We start from the raw sequence: 3,047 nt of genomic DNA on the forward strand, positions 1-3,047 counted from the left end.
ATCTTCTGTGTCTGTGTTAATTGGTTTCCCTTTTCTTTGTTGAAGAGGGTCTGTGCAATCCTTCTGCCTAGTCCGCCATCTTGCCGGAACCCACCGGCATCAACCTGTTTTAAATGAAGGAGAAAGTTCATCTCTTACATTTCTCATAATGTCTCTTGGGCTCGAAAAGGACCTAAATACTGCGGCAGTTCCAGTAGTTAGCTCAGTTTCCAAGGTTTGATTTAACTTCATGACCTAGTCATATCTTTGTGTCTTATTTGCTTTATAAAATTTCAACACAGCTTTAGTGCTTAATTAAACTCCTACATACCCTTACCCTTTAAAGAGGAAATATAATTAATTTGGTCTGTGTTCGTGACATTTTCAGGGTACTATGGACCAACACTGCAAGCAATTCATTCTTGTAATATTTTTAAAACAATATTACCACTTCAGATAAGCCATGGGAAGTCATTTGAACAAAATTAAATTGAATTAACTATAATAAACCAACTTTTTCTTTAGTTTGATAATTAAATCAAATACTAAAATGCGGGACAAAAGAATCCCTTTTCTTGGTGGTATCTCTTAGCAGAGACTGAGACTAACACTACATTTTCTGGGCATCACTTATTTATTTATTTATTCATTGTTTCTTGAATGCTTGCTAGACTATAGGAATAGATGTTCATATTTTTCAGAGGTTAGTATTCATTAAAATATCATCTAAATATCAAATCAACCCTAATAATATACTCAATATTGCATATGGGCTCCATTAACATGCAACCCAGAATGCTGTTTGTTGCTATGGAATAATTCTAAGTGATACTAGGGAAGGTATAATAGTTAAGCTGTGTATCAACTTGGCTGGGCCTGGTTTTGAGTGGCTGGATAGCTGGATATATTTATTCCCCATGATGAGACTGATAATAAGCTCCATGGTGGAATCCACTGCAGCAAAGTAGCTGCCTTAGGGGTGTGGTCTGCTTCCAATATATAAAGAGAAGCCTTGAGAAAGTCTATGAGCTTATGGCCTTCTTGGACCCTGCATGTACCTGAGTCTTCATTCAGCAGCCTGTCATGTTTACTGCCCATCTTGGGACTGTTTCTGGACTTAAACCAGTGGCCTGCCATGTTATTTGGTAATCTTGAGACTGTGCCATCTTACTAGTTCACCTTGGGTCTGTCAACGTCAGCAGCCAGCAGGTGCCTAAGTGAAGAGACACCTCCAGCTCCAGTGGGCCAAGAGCAAGAGGCAGAGCTGAAGCCCAAGGTCAAGGGAACTTCACCCAGACCCTAGAGCTTGGCTCTTCTAGCCTCCCAAACTGTAAGAGAATGCAGTTTGTTTGTTAAAGCCAGCCACCCACTTCTGGTGTCTTCTGTTAGAGTGGAACTAGAGGTAACCAAAATAAAAAGGTTATGGTAATGATGGTACATTCAGTTACCCAAAACTTTAAAATGAATTTAATCTACTGCTCAGTTGTGAGCAAAATTGTCTTTTACTATTTTTCAAATTTCCTTACTACTCCAGGTAGCTCCAGACCTATTTTAGATCTAAACTGAGGTCTAGTGTTTCTAGCTGCCACATCAAGGCATGTTTTAGAAATTCAAAGGCACCCATTCTAAGTTCAGATGAGGAATAACAAAGCTCAGGTATAAAGAGTGAGAAGTTGCATAGGTCATGGATTTGAGAAAAGAGAATATCACATTTATAATAGTCCCTTTGCCTTGGCTCTCCTTCTTATCTCTCTTAGAGATATGAGTGATACTACTTGGCTTGCTAAAGTTCAAGACATGAGATTAAATTTTCCATGAAATACACATATACAAGGCAGATAACATTTCAGTAAATATACTGACTTCCTTGACTTCAATTCACATGACAGTAATGATATAAATTTATTATTAGTCAGGTAGAATTTCTCTTAAACTTCTGACTTTTCACGCAAAATTGCTTGATGGTAACCAGTTTTTGCCTGGGTTACAGGTATTTTCATAGACTGCTAGAAGAATAAACAAATCTATCTTGGAGGGAGTACAGCCAGAATGCTCCATAGAAGCAAGAATGGCCAGACTTCATCTCTTGTACTTTGGTCACATTGTGAGAAAGACCAGTCCCTGGAGAAGGACATCATGCTTGGTAAAGTCAATGGTCAGAAAAAAAAGGGGAAGACACTCAATGAGATAAATTGACACAGTGGCTGTGACAACGGGCTCAAACATGGCAATGATTGTGAGAATGGAGCAGGACTGGGAAGTGGTTCATTCTGTTGTACACAGGGTCACTATGTCAAGTCAGAAAAGACTTGACAGTATCTAACAACCACAGCTATTTCAACAGTTGAATGTTAATATTGCCATAGGAAATGAGTGTCTCCTTGATCATATGTAATAGCCTGGATAATTGTGTTGCTCCCTGAATCTTAACTCTTACCATGGTTTCAAGATGCCCAATTACTTCAAAAGTGTACCCCACAGTGTTGACTGTCATTTCTGACAGCACCTCACTGATAGGTTTGGTGTAGTCCTTGGGGCTGATGCACTCAGTGGCTCCTACAGCCATGGCCTTTTCAAATTTGTCTTTGTTGATGTCAATTCCAATGATCCTGGATGCACCAGCTGACTTACAGCCCGTGATGACCGCAAGGCCAACTCCTCCCAGGCCAAAAACAACACAAGTGGAGCCAGGGGTGACCTGCGGAGAGAAAATTTCCTGTATATGCTGGAGGGAGGGTCAACAAGTGAAACTTGCAAATTATCTCTAATATACAAACATATACACACACATACTAACAGTTGCTGAGTCCACTCCAACTCATGGTGACTCCATGGGTGTCAGAGTAGAACTGAGCTTCACAGAGGTTTAAACAGATGATTTTTCAGCAGAAAATAGCCTGCCATTTCTTCCACACCATCTCTGGGTGGATCAAAATTCCAACATTTGAGGATAGAGGCCAGATGGTGAACCAGGCAGAAGGACTGCACAGACCCTCTTCAACAAAAAAGGGAAACCAATTAACACAGACACAGAAGATAATCTTGGACCCCTGAGCCTTGAAGGGAAG

At 40.1% G+C, this 3,047-nt stretch overlaps 1 protein-coding gene across 1 annotated transcript in view; it reads right to left on the reverse strand.

Moving 5' to 3' along the window:
* LOC103203786 (all-trans-retinol dehydrogenase [NAD(+)] ADH7-like) overlaps window positions 1–3,047 on the reverse strand; it is a 30,937-nt gene that overhangs the window by 9,674 nt on the left and 18,216 nt on the right. Inside the window, exon 6 of the mRNA XM_007948868.2 lies at window positions 2,417–2,677. Within this exon, the coding sequence (XP_007947059.2) occupies window positions 2,417–2,677 (261 nt within the window). The remainder of the gene's footprint in view (window positions 1–2,416; window positions 2,678–3,047) is intronic.

The sequence above is a fragment of the Orycteropus afer genome, unplaced genomic scaffold (genome assembly GCF_000298275.1).
Source record: "Orycteropus afer afer isolate SDZICR_OR568_19922 unplaced genomic scaffold, OryAfe1.0 scaffold00229, whole genome shotgun sequence".
NCBI lineage: Eukaryota > Metazoa > Chordata > Mammalia > Tubulidentata > Orycteropodidae > Orycteropus > Orycteropus afer.